The 19,583-nt window shown below is 50.0% G+C and overlaps 1 protein-coding gene across 3 annotated transcripts in view; it reads left to right on the top strand.

The window, feature by feature from the left end:
• The window catches only part of LOC138753924 (AT-rich interactive domain-containing protein 5A-like), a 59,785-nt gene extending 43,827 nt beyond the window's left edge, over positions 1-15,958 (top strand). For all 3 annotated transcript variants that reach the window (XM_069917488.1, XM_069917486.1, XM_069917487.1), the window contains exons 2-6: positions 1,784-1,970; positions 4,132-4,184; positions 10,081-10,178; positions 10,808-10,997; positions 11,606-15,958. In XM_069917488.1, coding sequence (XP_069773589.1) covers positions 1,832-1,970; positions 4,132-4,184; positions 10,081-10,178; positions 10,808-10,997; positions 11,606-12,847 — 1,722 coding nt within the window. In that variant the 5' untranslated portion in view covers positions 1,784-1,831 and the 3' untranslated portion in view covers positions 12,848-15,958. The remainder of the gene's footprint in view (positions 1-1,783; positions 1,971-4,131; positions 4,185-10,080; positions 10,179-10,807; positions 10,998-11,605) is intronic.
• The last annotated feature ends 3,625 nt before the right edge of the window (positions 15,959-19,583 follow it).

The raw sequence follows: 19,583 nt of genomic DNA, 5'->3' as shown, positions 1-19,583 counted from the left end.
CAGAGGATTTGAGAATGGACAACATGATCCCCGTGTTTAAAAAGATAATAGGGAGAATCCTAGAAATTGTAGAGTAATGAGTCTTATGTCTATTGGAGAGGATTATTATGAACAGGATCTATGAGCATTAGTCAAAGGATTGGGTTCAGGAGTCGCAGGGTAATGTTGCAGTTACATAAATCTCTGGTAAGACCGCATTTCAGTTCTGGCCACCTCATTATAGGAAGCATGTGGATGCCATGGAGAGGGTTCAGAGGAGATTTACCAGGATGCTGCCTGGATTGGAGAATAAGTCTTATGGGGCAAGGTCAACAGAGCTGGGGCTTTTGTCTTTGAAGCGAAGAAGGATGAGAGGAGATTTGATAGAGGTCTACAAGATTAGGAGAGGCATAGATAGGATGGAGAGCCAGCACCTGTTTCCCAGGGCAGGAATGGCAAAGAACAGAGGACATCTGTACAAAGTGAAGGGAGGGAAGTTTAGGGAAGACATCAGGGGTAAGTTGTTTTTTTCACACACACAGAGTTGTGGGTTCCTGGAATGCATTGCCAGGGATGGTGGTGGAGGCTGGAATACTAGGTGAATTTAAGAGATTCTTAGACGCATGTGGAGGTTGGGAGGGGTTAGTTTTTTTCTGGTAGGTGTTTTTAGATCATCACAACATTATCTGCCAAAGGTCCTGTACTCTTCTGTAATGTTCTAATTCTTAAAGAATCAATATCTCCTCTGAGGAAGGGTTTGGGAATGGGACCGACCTCTCCTCTGAGGAAGGGTTTGGGAATGGGACCGGCATCTACCTCTGAGGAAGGGTGTGATGGGGGAGGGTCTAGGATCTGGAAGAGGGAGGGGGTGTCGTGGAATGATGAATGGAACACTATGGATTTGTACACTCCTGCTTGGTATATTTTCGTTCTTTTTTGGTGTACGTCAGATGCTCTGCTATGGCGTATGAAAGAACTTGTTTGTTTCTCACCACGAGCTGTGTTTTCGGAACTCAAGAAGGTGTGATGTGAAAGACCAGAGTGGTTTTAGTGGTCGCCCTCAGTCTGAGCTAATACAATGATGTTTTGGTAATCAGCTTGTTGAACTGTGCCTCCTGCTATTGGAAGCTGCAGGCTGATACCCCAATAGGAGGGCAGCTCCCATCATCCGATGCCTTTGCTCAATGAGGCCAAACCATAAAGAAGGAGCAGAGCGTCCCCACCATCCTGCCTGCTCTAGATGGTGGGTCAGACCAGGAATTGCTGACAACTTCAGCTGGGTAACACTTTGGCCATGCCAGCTGCAGTCTCCATGGACATCCTCACCACTGCCTCACCAGTCCCTCCTCTCCCTGGTCCTTGCTGCTATTCATTGGGATGGCACAGTCCTACAGTGGGTAGTGCTGCTGCCAAACAGCTCCAGATGTTGGGCTCGATTGCAACCTCCGGCACTTTATGTGTGAAGTTTGTATGTTCTCCCACCCACATCCCAGAAGGTGGGGGGGGGGGCTGGGATGATGGGAATATGAAAAGAATAGGCTACTGGACAGCAACTGGGCCAATAGGAATGGAATAGGCTCAATGGGCTGAATGGTCTCCTGTGACATGATAGGACAATTTTCTGTGTGGAACCTCAGTGGGAATGGACAATGGGTTACCGCCACAACATCAAATCCCTTCAAAAGCCTGTGCGTACCTGACTGCAGGTGCCTGCTTCTTTCTCCCTGGCAGAGCACGGCCTGGGCACCCAAATCTCTCGGTGGGCTCAATGGAGCTCAGCTTGATGCTTCGTTCTCTCCTGCAGGTGTGATGTGAGTGGCCTGGCAGTGCAGTGGTGCTGAGAGACCCTGGCATGGCGGAGGGGCTGGGGGCAGTGAAGGAGGCAGACTTTGGCGAAATGAGTCAGCAGGGGTTCCTGGACAACTTGTACAAGTTTATGGAGGACAGGGGCACTCCCATTGAGAGGATCCCACACTTGGGATTCAAGCAAGGTAAGTCACACCCAGCCTGGAGCAAGGGCATTGCCCCTACCCCCCACAGCCCCTTGAAAAGGGGGACCAGCTTGGCAAGGCATTCATGGTCCAGGATCTCCCAAAACTTTCCACATTCGTGGAGGTAGATTGAAGTGGACGTGATGCTTGCAACATTTGCACAGCAAACTCCCAAGTGTCGCACCATTATGAGGAACAGATTATCTGTCTAGGTCACAAGATTCTCAACCTTTTTTCTCCAATCACATGCCAGCTTAAATAATCCGTAACTAGGTCTAGGAGAATACAAGATGAGCGGCATGGTTGGTGTAGCAGTTAGCGTGACACCTTTACAGCACCAGCGATGGGGACCGGATCATGGTTCAAATGCTGCGCTGTCTGTAAGGAGTTTGGGCATTCTTCCCTTGTCTGATGGGTTTTCTCCAAAGGCTCCGGTTTTCTCTCTCCTTCCAAAAATGTACTGGGATGTAGGATAATGGGGTATAAAATGGGTGGCATGGACTGAATTGGCCCCTGTGTGTCTAAATTAAAAAAATATAGGAGCAGAAGTAGGCCAATCAGCCCATTGAGTCCACTCCGCTCTTTTCTCTTGAGCTGATCCATCCACCCGTTTAGCCCCACTCCCCGGCCTTCTCTCCGTAACCCTTGATGCCTTGACTAATCAAATGCATGTCAATCACTGCCTTAATGACCCCGCTTCCACAGCCGCCTACAGCAACAAGTTCCATAGACTCACCACCCTCTGGCTAAAGAAATTTCACCACATTTCTCTTTAAACTTGATGCTCTTTTACCATGAAGTTCTGCCCTCTTGTCCTCAACTCCCCGACCATGTGAAACAACCTTGCCACTTCTACTCTGTCCGGGCCTTTCAGCATTTGAAATGTCTCTGAGGTCCCCCTTATCCCTCTGTGCTCCATTGAGCCAGAAAACATTCCTCATGTGCTAACCCTTTAATTCTAGTAAATCTTCTCTGAACTTTCCAACGCTAGCACATCCTTTCTCAAATAAGGTGCCAAAAACTGTACCCAGTCCCCCAAGTGAGGTCTCACCAGGGCCCTATAGAGCCTCAACATTATATCCCTGCTCTTACATGGTATTCCTTAGGCGAACGCTAACATTGCATTCACCTTCACCACCGATTCAACCCGGAGGTTAACTTTCTGGGTATCCTGCACGAGGACTTCCAAGCTACTTTACACCTCTGAATTTTGAAATTTCTTCCCATCTCTCCTACCAAAGTGCATGACTGAATTTTCAATGTTTTATTTTATCTGCCACCTCGTTGCCCATTCTCCTAATCTATCCAAGTTTCTCTGCAGCCTTTCCATGTCCTCAGCACCACTCTTCCTACCACCTGTTTTGGTGCCATCTGCAAAATTACCCACAAAGCCATCTACTTCATAATCTAAATCATTTATATACCATGTTAAAAGAAGCGGCCCCATCACCACTGGTAATCGGTGGCCAACCAGAATCAGATCCATTTATTCCTACTCTGTTTCCCGCTGACCAGTCAATGCTCTGCCCATGTGAGTTTCCTTCCTGTCATTCCATGGGCTCTCATCCTATTTAGCAGCCGTATGTGTGGTACCTTGCCGAAGGCCTTTTGAAGATCCAAATACACATCATCCACTGCATCTCCTGTCCATCCTACTTGTGATCTCTTCAAAAAATTGCAATAGGTTTTATCAGGTATGATTTTTCCTTTAAGGAAACAAAGCTGACTTAGGCCTATCTTGCTGAGGCTGACCTTGATCCCACAACTGGGAAAAATCTCCCCTTGTCTCTGTATCATGGGATGCATAGTGATGAGAGCAGAGGCTCAGTTAAAGTCTCCTTCAAAGACCAGCTGTCTGCAACTGATCCCTGCCCACCTCCCTCGCAGGCCACGACCTACCAAACCCCTCTCCCCAGATAGTGCGACTATCCATCCGCTCTGGTCTCTGACAGCTCAGAGCTACTCTTCCCTCCCATCACCCATGGTGAGGGCATGGCAATACATCTTTAGTGTCCCCAGAATGAACACATCTCCAGCACCACGAGTGACAGGCTGCAGAGGAAGGGACAGTCTCCCTGTTACTTTGATGAAAAAGCCTTTCCCTGCCTCTGTGAATGACAGACCCCCTTTGGCTGATGCTGTGAATTCCTTCTCTCTGCAGTGAACCTGGCCACACTCTACAAGGCGGTCAAGAAGCTGGGAGGTTATGAAGCAGTGAGTAATCTTTATTTGGCACCAGTCCTTTCCATTGGGAGGAAGACTCGTCTATCTCTGCCTTCCTGTTTTTGTCAGTGTTTGCCTATAAGTGCTGTGGAATATTTCTAATGGAGACCTGACCGACCACAGGATCCAATATGGGTACTTCACCAGCTCTGGGGGTAGTGGAGATGGATGGAGGAAGCTGATCCACTGTCAGACCTTGGATGGTGTGTCTTTCTATTTCCATGGCAAGAGGGGGAGACACAAGGGGAAAGGATGGATATGTCACACAACCAATGGTGTCACCGTGGGGCAGGAACATCATGAGGGCTTAGGAACGTAAGAAATAGGAGCAGGAGTCGGCCATCCGGCCCATTGAGCCTGTTCAGCTATTCAATGAGATCATGGTTGATCTGATGATCGGCTCATCTCCACCAACCTGCCTTTTCCCCATATCCCTTAATTCCACTATGAAGTAAAAATCTATCCAACCATGTCTTAAGTATATTTACTGCAGTCGCCTCCACTGCTTCAATGGCCAGCAAATTCCATGGATTCACCGCCCTCTGGGAAAAGCAGCTCCTCATCTCCATCCTAAATGTAAGGGGCTTGTACATTCTCCCCGTGTCTGTGTGGGTTTTCCACGAGGGCTCCAGTTTCCTCCCACCGTTCAAAACATACCGGGGTTATAGGTTAATTGGGTAGCACGGGCTTGTGGGCCGAAAGGGCCTTTTACCATGCTGTATGTCAATTTAAATTAAAAAATTTAAAGATTAATTTAAATTTAACATTTTAATCTACTCCCCTGGATCTTGTCTCCCCCATCAATCGAAACAACTTACCTACCTCTATCTTAATTTTATGATTTCATAATTTTAAATGTTTTTATAAGATCCCCTTTCATTTTACTGGAATGGCAGGAAAGTCAGGAAACCATTGTGGGATATTGAGGTGGGGAAAGATCTAACGATAAAGTCTCCTTTGCTGTAATTACCATCATTATAACATCAGTACTGAGAAGAAAGTTCCGGATTGAGCTCGCCGAAGTGAGGAATCTTTAAGACAGGATTGGTGTAGTGGTTAGCGCAATGCCTTTACAGTGCCAGCAATTGGGTCTGGACCAGGATTTGTATGTTCTCCCCATGTCTGTGTGGGTTTTCCCTGGGAAGCTCTGGTTTCCTCTCACCGTTTAAAATGTACTGGGGGTGTAAGTCAATTGGGCTTAATTGAGTGGCTGAGACTCGTGGGCAGAAATGACCTTTTACCGTGTGTGTCTAAACTTAAAAAAAAACTTGACAAGAGTAATGCTGAGTAGCCTGTTCCCCCTTTACTTTTATAACCTGTGCCCCCTCCAACCTCCCTTCATTGAGCTCGGGCACCCTCATCCAGCGAGACCTCTGTGAGCCCAAGCTGGGCGCTGCATCTTCTGACCTGCCGTGGTACGGCCTTCCCTCAATGTTGACGGCTCCCCAGCTCCCAAATTACGCTGCCCTTCTCCCTCCACCTCCTGTTGCTTCAGGTGTCAGTCCTTGCCCCCTGGTCTCTCTTCCTGGCTTCCAATCTGCCAGACTCTCTTGTTCTTCCCTCTCGGTCCCCTCCTCGATTTCTCTACAATTTCTCTTCACGTTTCATTTCTAACATTTCCGAGTTCTGGTGGGAGCCCATCAACCACAAACATTAGCTACATCTTTATTTTCACAAAGGCCCATTCAGGGGCAGCAAGTAAGAATTGCAGTGCGTATGTAACATTGTACAATGTATCTAATAATTGACTCGTATTGAAGAGGAAACACGATGCTGGAGAAACTCAGCAGGTCAAACAGTGTCCTTCCTACAGCAAAGATAATGATACAGAACCTGTTCAGTTTGGTGCCTGCCTACATTTCGCTCAGACCCTGGTGAAGGGCTCAAGCCTGAAACGTCGGTTCTGCATCTTTATCTTTGCTACATAAAGGACAGTGTCTGACATGCTGAGTTTCTCCAGCGTCATGTTTTTACTTCGACCACGGTGCCTGTAGACTTTCGTGTTTTACAATTGACTCATTAGTATTTTTAAATGATCTCTAGACGTGGCTTGGCCTGGTGACTCTTTCTCACAGTATCTAGCTTTAGATCCAGCATCCACAGTATTTTGTGTTTGGAGGGCGGGATGGCCGGGAAATCTTGGAGACAATTCAAACCCAACCCCAAAAAAACTAAAATCAAAGTCTCCTCTCTCTGAGAAGAGGCCGAGCTCTGCACCCTGACCTCTGCTCATGGGTAATTACTTTTGTTTCCAGGAATCTGTAGTGGGAATTGGCAAGACAAGCTGGAAAACATCCACAAGTCTTGCATCAAACACGTTTCTGCTTTGGTGTAAGCACTTGGCAACAGGACGATCTGTATCCCAGTGAGGGCGAGACATTGTTCGGGGGTGACCTTCAGGGAGCCCCTGGCTGCTCTCCAGAGTAAGGCCCCCGATCTCTGTTCTTGCATTGGTTCCTGGTTTCCCTGCTCGAAGATAACCTGCCCTCACAGGGCCATAGAGAGGTTCAGCACAGACATCACTGACCATTCATTCACACCATCCCATTCCCATCAACTCCCTCCAGATGCCATCGCTCGTGTGACAGTTAATTTACATCAGCCAATCAACTCACCGACCGGCACGGCATCGGGATGTGGGAAAAGACAACCCCTGGCTAGGAACCCATGCAAATCCACACAGATAGCACCAGAGGCTGGGGTCAAACCCCTGTCTCTGGTGCCTCCTGGATGTTGCTCGGTCAGTGCTTGGTGCAAGTGTGGTACTGTGGTTGACAGTGTCACGAGTCAAGTTTGTCGTCATCTGATTGACCAACTACAACTTGATGAAAAAAATATACAGGAGCAGAAGGCTCATTGGCCCATCGAGTCTGCTCTGCCATTCTATCATCAGCTGATTCATCCTCCCACTCCCCGACTTTCTCTCAATAACTCTTGATGCCGTGACTAATCAGATACCTGACAATCTCTGCCTTAAATACACCCAACGACCTCGCTTCCACAAACTCACGACCCTCTGGTTAAATAATTGTTTTGCGTATTTCTGTTTTAAATTGTTGCCCTTTTATCCTGAAGTTTTGTCCTCTTGTCCTAGAATCTCCGACCCTGGGGAACATCCTTGTCACATCTGCTCTGTCCAGGCCTTTCCACATTCAGAATGTGCCTGAGTTTCCCCCCCTCATCCTTCTGTACTCTATCGAGTGCAATCCAAGAGCTGGCAATCATTCCTCATATCCTATCATTCAAGTAAATCTTCTCCGAACTCTCCAATGCCAGCGCGTCTTTTCTTAAATACTGAGATGTCAGCAGTGCCCTATATTTTTGTCTTCCCTGGATTCTCATGTGATGTGGAGCAGCCACTGATTTGCAGATTCAGCCTCTCCTGAGCTTTGTGTTGGCAGCTCGTAGCTGCAGAAGGATTCCTGGCAGTGACATTGTCTGGAGCAAGAATGAAAGGAGAAGCAGCTGATGACAGTGGACAAGAGACGCACCTGGGCTTCTCGCTCCCTCCCGCAAATCCTGCCTCCCTCTCACTCTCATTTCCCGTACCTTTGTCCTCTTGGAATACCGAGCAGCCACAACGTTTAATCCACACCACCCAGCACACACTCTGCTCTCGCTGCTGCTACCATTAGGAAAGAGGTCTCGGTGCCGCAAGACTTGCCCCACCAGGTTCCCCTCCACCATCAGACTCCCCAATGACATTTAAGGGCTTGTGCTTTTGCACTTTATTGATTTTCTTTGCTCTCTCTGCATTGCACAGTCACTTTGATTACATTCGTCATCTATTTCCAGTTCTTTTATTTGTTTACCTGTTTACTCTGGGTACAGTTAATTTTTGCACTAACCATAAGTGGTAATTCTGCCGCACCCCCAGGAGAAAGGAATCTCAGAGTTGTATGTACTCTGACAATAAATCTGAAGTCATCTACGTGGACAATAAATTTGAACGAACTTGATAAACCACCTAAAAGCAGTAGCAAGAGAAGTAGGCCATCTCCCCACCCCCACCCCCATCATGCTCCAATATTTCAAACGTTCCCAATGTCATGATTTCTGTGAGACCAGTTACCTCTTTCCTGCACTAACCCTGCCCCCCCCCCCCCCACCCATCCCTCCAGTCCACATCCTGAGCGCAGGATTCCAAAACAATGCAATTCTCGGCATATTAAAGGTTTTTCCTGTCTCTGATACCTTATTTTGAATGGGTAGCCCTACTCTGGACAAGCAACATTGCATTGATTCCACTTTTAACCAGCAGCAGATCTCAACCTTTATTTTTAACCCCCACTCGCATACCACCTTAAGTAATCCCTTACTAATCACAGACCATCCAAATGCCATAGATGCTCTGTGGTTACTTAAGGTGGTATGTGAGTGGGGAAAGAACCACTGGCCTACAAGAACCAAGCAACGCACACGGTGCTGGAGGAAGTCAGGGAGTCGGGCAGAATTCGTGGAAGGCCAATGTTCTCCCCGTGACTGCGTGGGTTTCCCTCCGAGTGCTCCGATTTCCTCCCACCCCCTATCGGGGTTGTAGGTCAATTGGGCGGCACGGGCTCCGAAAGGGCCTGCTACTCTGCTGTATGTCTAAATTTTAAATTGGCAGTCAACGCTTCAGGCCGAAGACCTTCACCAGAATGCTGCTCCCACATTGTCCCAGTATTTGAGATCAATGAGGGGGAGAGCTGGGATGGACATCTGTAGCAGGAGGTCGTTGAACCAGAGGTCTAAGGAAGTTGAAGGGGGAAAGACAGGTTGGTTGTTGGACTAAGTATGTGTGTGGGGTGAGAGAAGAGGCAGGGACACTGCAGGAAACACTGTACTATCAGCACATTGAAGGGGAAAATGGGGGAAACTCCCTTCAAACCATTGACTTCAGTTGTGGGAATTCATTTTTTAACTGAGAAATAATGACTGGCCGAAAGTGTGAGTACACTGTAGATTTCAAACCTCTGCTAGATTACTGATGGAAAGACACTTCACCATCAGATTGATCCGCCAGTAATATCACACCATATGACATAAGAGCAGAAATAGGCTTTTTGGTCCATTGAGTCTGCCCAGCCAATTAGTCATGAGCTGATCCATTTCCCCACTCAACCCCACTGCCTGACCTTCTCCCCATAATCTTTCATGCCCTGGCTAATCAAGAACCTTTCAATCTCTGCCTTAAATGCACCTGTGGCAACAAATTCCACAGATTTCCCTCCCTCTGTCTAAAAGAAATTCCTCCACATCTCTGTTCGAAGTGAGCACCCTTCAATCCTGAAGTTGCGCCCTCTTGTCCGAGACTTTCCAACTGTGGGAAATAACCTTTCTACTCTTCTCTGTCCACGCCTTTCAACATTCAAAATGTTTCAATGAGGTTCCCCCTCATTCTCCTAAATTCCATCGAGTACAGGCCAAATGCTCCTCGTATAGTATTTATCCAAGAGAACATCCACTGAACCCTCTCTAATGCAAGGATAAAATATCACACACAAGGCCTCTTCTATGCCAGGACAACCTGAATTTGACCTCAGCTCCCACTGGGACAGAGGCCTCTGACAGCTCAGCCCTGCTGTGTATTTGGGCAAAGACAGCACGCCCTCATTGCTGCCTCTTTGGCAAGGTGGTTCGAACTCCAGATCATAGTGTGGGTGTCACCTGTGGAGGATAAAACAGTCAACAGAAAATCAGAGCAGGAGAAAACCATTGGGTCCTGCTCAATGTGATCAGGGTAAGCGCCTGAATTTAAAGCTCTCGCCCACCTTGATCCACCTCACCTTGACAACCATGTCCTGCTTGATCAGAGATCAGACACGTGCTGTTGGCGGTAGGGGGTGTGGGGGAACAATGAAGGAGGGGTTTGCACCTGATGCCCACTTGGCTTCTGTCCCTGCAGGTCACAACGAGCCGTCTCTGGAAGAACATCTATGACGAGCTGGGGGGAAACCCTGGCAGCACTAGCGCGGCCACGTGCACACGGAAGCATTACGAGAGGTAGGTGGACAGGCTCTGCCAGTAGTGAATCCTGGCTGGTCACTGCAGCTCTCACACTTCCTCTCCTGGCTTGCTCGCTCTCTCTCTCTCTCTCTCTCTCTCTCTCTCTCTCACGCACACACTGTGTGTGTCTCTCTTTCCCTTTGTGACTCTCTCACTCTCTCCCCTTTCTCTTTGGGTGTCTCACTCTCTCTGGCTGTCTCTCACTATCCCCCTCTCTCCCACACTGACACACACACTATCCCCCTTTGTCTATCCCCTTCTCAGTATTCCTGTGAGCTCAGCTGTGCAAAGAATTCAGACACAAAGTCCACAGACTGTACAACGGGCTTTAATCAGTTTAAACCCGGTGGGGCCAGCCTCCCAGGTTGCCCACCTGCAGGTACAGTGACTGCCCCCTGCAGGAGGCTGGTAGGAGCGTGGCCAGTGTAATGGTTGTATCGCTACACTCGTGCGCACACTTACCTGCTTGCGCGCGCGCACACACACACACACACACACACACACACACACACACACACACACACACACACACACACACACACACACACACACACACACACACACACACACACACACACACACACACACACACACATCTCTTCACTGTCCCTCTCTCTCCTGGGCAGGTTGGTGTTACCGTATGAACGTCACCTCAAGGGAGAGGAAGATAAACCGCTGCCGGCGGGCAAACCTCGGAAGCAGTACAAGGTCGTCAAGGGCAAGGATGGAAAGGGGAGCGGTGCTGAACTGAAGGATGCAAGCAGCAAGTGGAAGCCGGCCAAGGGTGGTGTGGAGCAAAGGAGCAGGAGCAACGAGGTACGGCAACCCGGGTTCAATCGCATCGCTGTTTGTGTGGTGTTTGCACGTCCCCGCTGTTTTCCCCGGGTGTTCCATTTCTCTCCCACATTCCAAAGGTGTGTGGGTGAGGGGCAGAACCTCAGTTGTTGGTGGGAAAGTGGGAGGCCCAGAGCTGATGGGAGTACTCCTGGATCCGCTCCTAACCCCAACCCTGGGCCAATGGCCTATATTGTGGGGTAACAGGAGGGAACAGGGAGAGTGCAATAGAGAAGGGAGGGTCAGCCGGCCCTGCGACAGATAGGCTGTGATCACATTGACTGGGTGGACAGGGTGAGGGGCCATGGCCTCCCCACCCTCTTACATCCATTCAGCCCATCAATGTGCTCCTACCTATGACTACCCTTGGCTGATACAATGTTAGCTTGGCACTGAGACCGCTGGGGATCGTCGACGGGACGCTGAGAACAGAGATTGGAATCCTGTGGGACTCCTGTAACCCCCGTGCCCTACCTGAGCTGCCCACCCCTTGAGCACTCCCCCAACGGCCCCCCGCGCCCTGCCCCAGCTGCATCCCATGGAGCCGTCCCCAGTGTCTGAGGGATCCCGTTTCTGTCTCCCCTTCACAGACATGGCCTCTGGCGGACGCTGATTCGGAGAGAGGACTGCACCAGGGAGTTCCCAGGGTGCCCACCGAGGACTTGGCCCCTGCCTCTCGAGACGCCAAGTGCCCAAGAACAGATGGAGTAACGTGGGCGGAGAGCTGCGGCAGCGGGTCGCCGGGATCGATTGGAGCCAGAGGCAGCGAGAAGCCATGTGGGTGCCCCGGGCAGGCGCGGGGCTGCACGGATGGAGCTCAGAGACCCCCCGAGGAATTGGGGGGCACGGGAGAGGACAGTCCTCGGCCGGTCCCGGGGACGGTGCATTTCCGGAGGGAGCAGGGAGTCATGTCCCCGCTGGCCAAGAAGAAACTCCTTGCGCAGAGCAGCACGGCCAGACCATCAGTGATTCAACCGCCCAGACCCGGCCGGGCAGAGACGCACGCCTACCCGGCGAGGGAGGAGAAGGGAGGGTGTGCCCAGCCGCAGCCACCTCGCTACCTGACTGGTGTTCAGGGCATCGTCAAGCCTCTCCTGCACTACCCCTGCTGCCGCGGCTTCAGGGAGCTCGCCACCCCGGCCGAGAAGGTGACGCGACGCTATGGGAGGACGCTGCTCCCCTGCGACAGGCCCACCGACCTCAGTCTTCCCCGAACTGGCCGCGACCCTCTTCATTGGGTGCCAGAGTCTAAGGGTGGCCGGCCTGCTTCAAGGCTGGAGACCCACCCTAAGGCGTGCTGGGTGCCGCCCATCAGCGTGGCCCTGCCGCGGAAGGTGCCAGCCAGGCGGGCCAAGGTGGACGGGGCCATGGGTGACTCCTGGCCGGGCCAGCACGAGGAAGAGGCTCCCGGGGCCAAGAAACTGCGCATCGTGCCACCCCTCTATGTAGTCAGCGAGCCGGTGGTCAAGGACAGGCAAGCAGCAGAGAGCGAAGGGCTGAAGCCCCCCCTGCACCGACTCCCTGCCTGGCTGCTGGCGGGGCCCACCCCCCAGGAGCGGGCGCTGGGAGAAGGGTTCCCCACCGGTTACCTCCTCCCCATCAGAGAGCAGCCCCTCTACCCTCCCATCCTGCCCTCGCTGGCCCTCAGCTCGTTCATGGTCCCCAGCGCTCCCGCTGAAGCACTCGGGCCTCCGGGCCACCCCTTCGACGTCTACAAACACCTGGCCGCAGGAGCTTCCTATGACAACTTTCTCCGGCACAGATTCTACCCTCTCACCACCTGCTACCCCACGCCCTACACCCCCGGCTTCCCAATCCGCCCCCAACTATAGTCCCCCCTGCCCCCTTCCTCTCACTGAGACCGGTGGACAGAACTCCACGTTCAGGGAATCCACCAGCAGCGAGTCCCACACCAATGAATCTGAGGGAGGGGGCAAAAGGAACGTGTCGATCTGTGCAAATACTCTTTGTAAACCTGCCCTCACTGGAGGCACAACTCTCCCGGAGAATGTGATGATCCCAGGGCCGAACGTGAACTCTGGGAGCTTACACACCGAAAGTGGGAATTGATGAACTATTGGACCTTAAACAGACTTTGGAAGAAGTGAGACAAGGGATTGAAATGGTGGGGGTGAATATGTTTGGTGTTCAGAGGGACCTGGAGTTCTTGTCGATGAGCAGACAGACAGCAAACGATAAGATCGGGGATTTATACATTGGTCTTTATTGGAAGACGATTCAAAAACACCAGTAAAACTGTTTTACTTCATTGATTATAGTGCCCTGATGTGACCACATCTGAGATGCTGTGCACAAGTCTGGAAGCCAGGGAGTGCAGATTGGTTCTTGCCATGGGTGGGTCAGAGGGACTTAGTTTACAATGTGTTTACACACCAAATCTCCTCTCTCCATCTCCCACAAGGCTTGGCTTCACAGATGGTGTCTGGCCTAGCTGGGGTCACAAGTCACCTCTCAAATTCAGGGCTAGTCATTCGGTTCATAAGAATGCAAGAAATAGGAGCAGGAGTAGGGCATCTGGCCTATCAAGCCTGCTCCACCATTCAATAGCTGATCTAATAATAGATCCATATCCCTTAATTCCCCTACTATATAAAAATATAGTCTTAACTATATTTACTGAGGTCACCTCCACTGCTTCAATGGGCAGCAAATTCCTTATATTCCCCACCTTCTGGGAAAAGCAGTTCCTCCTCATCTCTGTCCTAAATCTACTCCCCTGGATCTTGAGGCTGTGTCCCCTTCTTCTGGTCTCCCCCACTAATGGGAACAACTTGCCTACCTCTATCTTTATCTATGCCTTTCATAACTTTAAACATTTCTAAGATTTTTTCTCATTCATCTAAATTCTAGCAGGCACAGTCCCAGACGACTCAATCTCTTCTCATAGGCCAACCCCCTCATCTCTGGAATCAACCTGATGAACCTCCTCTGCACCACCTCCAAATCCAGTCCATCCTTCCTCAAGTAAGGAGACCAGAACTGCAGGCAGTTCCCCAGATTCAACCCCACCAGGACCTCGTACAGTTGCAGCAGAACCTCCCTGCTCCTAAATTCCATCCCTCTAGCAACAAAGGCCCACGTTCCACTTAACTACTTCATAGTCTGCAGCACCTGCAAACCGACCTCTTCTGATTCATGCACAAGCTCTCCCAAATCCTGCACAGCAGCATGCTGCAATCGCTTGCTATTTAAATAATAATCTGATCTTCTATGTTTCCTTCCAAAGTGGAAAACCTCACATTTACCCACATTGTCCTCCATCTGCCAACCCCTTGCCCACTCACTTAACCTATCCATCTCTCTCTGCAGACTCTCCATATCCTCTGCACAATTTGCTTTTCCACTCAATTTATTGTCTTCAGCAAACATTAATATACTACACTCTGTACCCTCTTCCAGATTATTAATGTATACAGTTGTGGGCCTAGCACCAACCCCTGTGGCACCCCACTCACCACCAATTGCCAACCAGAAAAACACCCCTGTACCCCAATTCTTTGCTCTCTATTGGTTAACCCATCCTCTATCCATGCTAATACATCTCCCTCAACTCCATGCATCCTTATTTTCTCTGGCTTTTATGTGCCTTCTGGAAATCCAGGTAAACATCCACCTGTTCCTCTCTATCTACAACACTCATTATATCCACAAAGAACTCCAGTAGATTTGTTAAACAGGACCTGACTTTGCTGAATCCATGCTGTGTCTGCCTGCCAGATTCATTTCTCTGCAGATGCCTTGCTATTTCTTCTTTAACGATAGCTTCATGCATTTGCCCAACTACAGATGTTAAACCAACTGGCCTGTAGTTCCTTGCCTTTTGCCTACATCCTTTTTTGAACAGTGGTGTGACACTCACCATTTTCCAGTCCACTAGGACCTGCCCAGAGCCTAGAGAATTTTGATAAATTATCACTAAAGCCGTGACTATAACTTCTGCCATTTCTTTCAGAAATCCCCTGGGATGCACTACAACAGGACCTGGGGATTTATCCACCTTTAGACCCTCGAGTTTTCTGAGTACAACTTCTATTACATCCAAGTCCTCACCTCCCATCACATCTATAACATCTGTCTTTGGCATGTTCGAAATATTCAAAGCTCCAGCCATTTCCTCATTACCCAATATCAATTCCCATTTCTCAACTTCTGAGAATCCAACCTTCACTTTAGCCACCCTTTAACTGGAAGTCTACGGAGCTGTGGTCATCCCTTCTCTCCTATATGGATGTGAGACCTGGACTCTGTACCAACGTCACATCAAACAACTAGAAAAATTCCACATGCAGACCCTCTGTTCCATCCTTGGCATCCGTTGGCAAGACCATGTCTCCAACCTGGAGGTCTTGGGTCACGCCAAGTCCACCAGCATTCAGTCCCTGATCATCAGAGCCCAGACTCAGTGGGTGGGACACGCTGTCAGAATGGATGACCACCATATGCCTCACCAGCTGCTCTATAGTGAACGGAAAACTGGAAGGAGACCTCAAGGTTGTCCATGCAAGCTCTATAAAGACGCTGTGGAGGAAACTACGCTACTGTGACATCCAGCCAAGAGAACTAGAAACTGCAGCTGCTGACAGATCCTGTTGGTGAGCCCTGTGTGATGAAGCCTACACCAGTTTCGTAGAGAGATGTTGCCAAAAACTGGTGGAAAACCATGAACGGCTTCACAGAGCAGCAGCCTCAGTTATTACAACAATGGAACCCATTGTGCTAGACTCTACGCTTCCAGACTGGGACTGCAGAGTCACCTTCGTGTTCACAGATGAACTGCACAATAACGTGTCTTCTTCGAACCAAAGGACGACCAATAGATAGAAAATTATAAAACCTTTTACTCTATTATATTTTGTGCTAATCTTTCTTCATCATCGACCTTCCCCCTCCATATTACCTGCTTTGTGGTTTTTTGTTGCATTTTAAAGTTTTCCCAACCTTCTGGTTTCCCATTTTACTCTTGGTGAATGTGTGCATGAGGTTTCAGTTTGATGCCTTCCTTTATTTCCCGAGTTGTCCAAGGCTGGCTGTCCCCACCATGAATGACCTTGCTTTTGTTGAGCACCATGAAAAATCTCTTTGAAAGTCCTCCACTGTTCCACTGGGATAAATGGCTCGTTTTCTGAGTGGCAGGCAGTGACCAGTGGGGTGCCACAGGGATCTGTACTGGGACCCTAACTGTTCACAATTTACATTAATGATCTGGATGAAGGGATTGGATGCAATATCTCCAAATTTGCAGATGACACTAAGCTAGGAGGGGTTGTGTGCACAGAAGAGGGGGTCAGGAAGCTCCAGTGTGATTTGGATAAATTGAGGGACTGGGCAGATACATGGCAAATGCACTACAATGTGGATAAATGTGAGGTTATCCACTTTGGTAATACAAACCGGAGGGCACATTACTATTTGAATGGCAATAGATTAAGAGATGGGGAAGTGCAGAGAGACCTAGGGGTACTTGTACACCAGTCTCTGAAGGCAAGCATGCAGGTACAGCAGGCGGTTAAAAAGGCAAATGGTATGTTGGCCTTCATATCAAGAGGGTTTGAGTATAGGATCAAGGATACCTTACTGCAGCTGTACAGGGCCTTGGTGAGACCACCTCAAGGTTGTCTCAACCAACCTGATTTACCCCATCTATGTTAAAGTCATCCCATGGTAACTGCTGTCCATCTGTACATGCCTCCGACATTTCTTGGTTTATTGCCTGGGCCACTAATGGGGTGGCCTCTAGACAACTCCCACTGGTGATACTTTCTCTTTACAATTCCTAATCTCTACGCAAGTAGATTCAACATTTTGCCCCTTAAATTTTTATATCATCTCTCCCTATTGGCCTGATCTCATCCCTAACTAGCCCACCTACCTGGCCTTCCTGTCTATCTATGTGTTTCCTCACATCCTTGGATATTTCATTCTCAATCCTCTCCACCCTGTAACCACGTTTCTGTAGTGGCCGCTAAATCATAACCGTCTGTACTGATTTGTGCCACAAGTTCACTGACCTTGTTTCAGATACTAGGGTCATTCAGATAAAATGCCCTTATACCCATTGTGCTTTTAAAATCTGGTCGTCTTTGCCTCTTTTACACTGACTTTTATCCCCTCGACACAGTTTTTCTTACATTTGCTTTTACTTTCTCAACAATCTTTTCATTCACATCTTCCATCCCTCTCCAATTTGATGAACCCCCACCCCTACTATTAGTTTAAAGCTCTGTCCACAGTCCTAGTTATGTGATTCACCAGGATCCAGGTCCCATCTCAGCTCAGATGGAGTCGGTCCCCTCTGAACAGTTTCTTCCTTCCCCAATGCTGGTTCCAATTTCCCATGAATTAGAACCTACATAAATCCTTGAGCCACACATTTGACTCTCTAACCTTCTGGACCCTGTGCCAATTTGCACGTGGCTCAGCGAGTAATCCAGGGATGACCACCTTTTTGGTTCTGCTTTTTAAATTTGGTGCCTGGCTCCTCAAATTTCCTTGACAGAACCTCTTTTCTGGTTCGACCTACGTCATTGGTCCCCACATGGACCACAACTGGATCTTTCCCCTCCCTCTGAAAATTCCTCTGCATCTCAGATAAGACATCCTGAACCCCAACTGCAGGCAGACAATGCAGCCTTCAAGGCACTCTATCCCTATGACAGAGAACTTTGACTATTCCCCCAAATATACTATCCCCAATTACCACATTTCTCTTCTCTCTGCACCTCGAATGGCTTCCTGAATCGCGGTGCCAAAGCTTGTCCTCCTGAAGCCCTGATTCTTATCCACACAAGGAGCAAGAATCCTGGACTTGTGAGACAAGGTCAAGGGCTGCGGCTCCTCCAGCACTGCCACGACCTGCCTCATTCAGTCATTCACCCCCTTGTCCCTGACTACAGGCCGGATGTGAGGGAGCTATTCCAAAGGGTGTGACCCCTCCTGAAACACAGTGTCCAGGTAGCTCCCCCCTCCGAGATGTGACGCAGTGTTGGAAACTCAGGTTCCAGGTCATCAAGATTGGGCCCGAGTTCCTCGAGCAACCAACACTTACTGGAGGTCAGGAACCACAGCGGGGTCGTCCTCGCAGCTACAACACATCTAATCCTCCAATCCTTCACAGGTACTCCCCGACATACGCCCCGTTCTGTTCTGGATGACCGGTCATATCTCGGAATGGACGCATGTCGGAATGGCTTCCTTCCCTTGTTCTTCGGCGTCCTGGGGGTGGGGGGAATGGAGACCGGGCGCGGCCAACTTGGTTCCTGTGCGCAAGCGCGAGTCTTCGCCTGGCGCATGCGTGCGAGTGAAGCGCCCTGACGTGATTGAATTCGTCCCCTTCGCGCAGGCGCCAGGTGAACTCCAATTCGTGAACCCACCGCGTCGGCGCCAACCCGAGACCTGGGCATGCGCACGGGAGTCAGGCTGGCTGGACCCCAGAACGCTTATTTTGGCTCTTACATTCCCCGAATCACTGTTCTAGTTTGTCAAATACGACATCAACCATGCAAATTAAAAATAATTTGGTTGTACGTGCAGATGGATGCAAGTCGGGGGAGTATCTGGAATTTGATGACTTTTATAATTCCCACTTCAAGAGTCTGATTTGCTCTTCACCTCGCCGAAGCCTGGAGATCCAACTCACACACCGTCCGCTGCCAGAATGGCCACTCCCCTCTGTCCCTGCTTTCCTTTTCATTGCTTCTGCTCCAGTGCATAGCTCTCACGTTCTGCCAGTGGACTGGTCCACTTCGCACCGCTTCCCTTTTAAATGCCCCGCTCCCCAGCTGCCTCGTCCTCTCAGTCGAGTTCCGAGGCCGAGGTCAGTGGCCTTCCCTTCGCGGGGGCCCAGTCACTGGCCTTTTCAGTGCAGGGGCCCCAGTTTTGGAGGGTGGGGAACCCAGGGTTAGTGCAGGGAAGTGGCGCCGGGGGTCGAAGATCGGCCATGGCCTGATTGAAAGGCGACGGGCCGACCCTATCTTGTAACACATTTCCAAGCAAGGATGCGACCGGTTCGCCGCATGGTCTGTGTGGACTGGAAGACGTCTGGAACTCGGAGGCAGCTAGAGCCGAGTCAGTTACGGCTCTCACCCTTGAGAAGCCAGATTTTAGAAATCGCTCGACTTCCCCCGATGGGGCTGGAACTCCTTCTGTCTGCCTGGGTACTGGCATCATTAGTGGGGGGTGGGGTGCAGACCGCTCCGGCTCACACCATTAGAGGAGGGGACATCAAAATAAGTTTGTGCAGTGTTTCAGCAGAAATCATTTACTGTAAGCCCAGTTTACATCAAGGGTAAGCCCGATGCTCATTGACTTTCTGAACCTTCTCCTGCGCTCCGGTCAGAGCTGTCGTGAGGACCCTATTATAATGGCACTTCGAATTGCCTGGTTTCGTCTGCACGAGGAGGTCCATGGCGAGTGGTGGCCAGGAGATACCGCACTGGGTGACACCAACCCTAGTGACGCCACTGTGCCTGGGGACTGAGGGACAGAATGGATTGGCCACCCGGTGCGAAGGCAGTTGATAACCATGGTGTCATGTTGAGAAGAGCATCA

The sequence above is a fragment of the Narcine bancroftii genome, chromosome 2 (assembly GCF_036971445.1).
Source record: "Narcine bancroftii isolate sNarBan1 chromosome 2, sNarBan1.hap1, whole genome shotgun sequence".
In the NCBI taxonomy this organism is placed as follows: Eukaryota; Metazoa; Chordata; class Chondrichthyes; order Torpediniformes; family Narcinidae; genus Narcine; species Narcine bancroftii.
The sequence above is the reverse complement of the archived record's forward strand: the minus strand, read 5'-3'. Positions and strand labels throughout refer to the sequence as shown.